This window comes from Pteronotus mesoamericanus, unplaced genomic scaffold, assembly GCF_021234165.1.
Source record: "Pteronotus mesoamericanus isolate MK-2021 breed Mesoamerican mustached bat unplaced genomic scaffold, CSHL_Meso_final contig_1189, whole genome shotgun sequence".
Classification (NCBI taxonomy): domain Eukaryota; kingdom Metazoa; phylum Chordata; class Mammalia; order Chiroptera; family Mormoopidae; genus Pteronotus; species Pteronotus mesoamericanus.
The window spans coordinates 3,109,945-3,111,981 of NW_026555038.1; the positions used below are offsets into that span (position 1 = coordinate 3,109,945).

The 2,037-nt window shown below is 44.4% G+C and overlaps 1 protein-coding gene across 1 annotated transcript; it reads left to right on the forward strand.

The window, feature by feature from the left end:
- The first annotated feature begins 619 nt into the window (after positions 1–619).
- On the forward strand, positions 620–1,615 carry LOC129078089 (olfactory receptor 226). Its single transcript, XM_054582780.1, has one exon. It carries the CDS (start codon positions 620–622, stop codon positions 1,613–1,615), a length of 996 nt encoding a protein of 331 aa, XP_054438755.1.
- Positions 1,616–2,037: the final 422 nt, after the last annotated feature.

The window sequence follows — 2,037 nt, forward strand, 5'->3', positions numbered from 1 at the left end:
CAAAGATTCTCTCTCAGATGTAAATATAGGTTGTATCTTACAGTTCCTCCTTCTTTTGCCTGAATATTTTGGATGCTCCAAGGTCCTGAGTTCCTGGTTTTACCTCTTACTATCTGTGTGACCTGGAATAAGTCACTTAATTATGCCTTTGTTTCCTCAGGTGTTTAGTGGGGTACCACTCAAGGTTCTTTGGAGATTAAGAGATTAATATCTGTAAAATTTTTAGAATGATGACTAATGTACTAATAATACATAGTAAATGCCCAATTGTGCTATGTTATTGTTATTCTTCCATTATGTACCTTATTTCCTCAAAACAGAGCTGCAATCCAGCTCACAGATGAACTTTCACACTAGGGCATTCCAGATTCTCTTACTATTTTTTTTTTTTAAATCTGTTTTCTCCAGGGAGCAACTAGTGTCATCTTTACCTGTTGCTTATCAATATGTGGTTCTCCAAGTGCCAGAACAGATTCTTCAGCTCAGTGATAAATTATCTGTGACATATACATTGCATTTTACCAATATAAACCCACAAAGAGAAAGTCTGGGTTCTTTCTGATGCCTCCCGAAGATGCCCTATCCTCCCTCCTGAAGAACAGTGTGCAAGACCAACCCCATGGAACTGAGGAACCAGAGTGGGAGAGTCAGTGAGTTTGTGTTGTTAGGCTTTCCAGCTGCTGAGCCACTGCGGGCACTGTTGTTTGCCCTTTCTCTGTTGGCCTATGTGTTGGTGTTAACTGAGAACACACTCATCATTATGGCAATTAGGAGCCACCCTACCCTCCACAAGCCCATGTACTTCTTTCTGGCTAATATGTCCTTCCTGGAGATCTGGTATGTTACTGTCACTATTCCCAAGATGTTAGCTGGTTTTGTTGGGTCTAAACAAGGCCATGGACAGCTAATCTCCTTTGAGGGTTGCATGACACAGCTCTACTTTTTCCTGGGTCTGGGCTGCACTGAGTGTGTTCTTCTTGCTGTTATGGCCTATGACCGCTATGTAGCCATCTGCCACCCTCTCCACTACCCTGTCATTGTCAGTGGCCGGCTGTGTGTACAGCTGGCAGCGGGCTCCTGGGCTGGAGGTTTTGGCATCTCCATGGTTAAAGTTTTTCTCATTTCTCGCCTCTCTTACTGTGGCCCCAATATCATCAACCACTTTTTCTGTGATGTCTCCCCATTGCTCAACCTTTCGTGCACTGACATGTCCACAGCAGAGCTTACAGACTTTGTCCTGGCCATCTTCATCCTGCTGGGACCACTCTCTGTCACTGGGGCCTCCTACATGGCCATCACTGGAGCTGTGATGCGCATTCCCTCAGCTGCTGGGCGCCATAAAGCCTTTTCCACCTGTGCCTCTCACCTGACTGTTGTAGTCATCTTCTATGCAGCCAGTATTTTCATCTATGCCCGGCCAAAGGCGCTTTCAGCTTTTGACACCAACAAGCTTGTCTCTGTACTCTATGCTGTCATTGTACCATTGCTCAACCCCATAATTTACTGCTTGCGCAACCAGGAGGTCAAGAGAGCCCTACGCCATACTCTGCACTTTTATCAGTGCCAGGATACTAAGCCTGGGAAAACTAACAGAAGGGAGGTATTTAAGTCTTAGAAAATGTTCTTAAACTTAGGATCTATGTCTCCTATGAAGTCCAGAGGAGCTTTAGGGCCTAAATTAGGAAGTAGAATCTCAAAGGCAACACCAAGGAACTAGACCTAGAGGAGGAAGAGGAACTGCAAGCTAGCAGCTGGATTTCTATTGCATTTACATAGAGCAGGTTTATGCATCATACATCCTGATCAGGTGGAAAAGGTTGACTAAGCAGAAGACGTAACTGAACTTTAATATTTAAACAAACAAATACAGAACTGGCATCTCTACATGGCCTTTCCTCTGTTTGCTCTTGGTGTTAGTTCTGAAGCAGGTGTATAAAAGGGAAGTAGAAGGAGGAAGCCATTCATGGAAGCACAGGCTTCATTATGGAAAAGCATCAGGAGACCCTGAATAAGATCTCTAGCCACAGTCCACCAGCT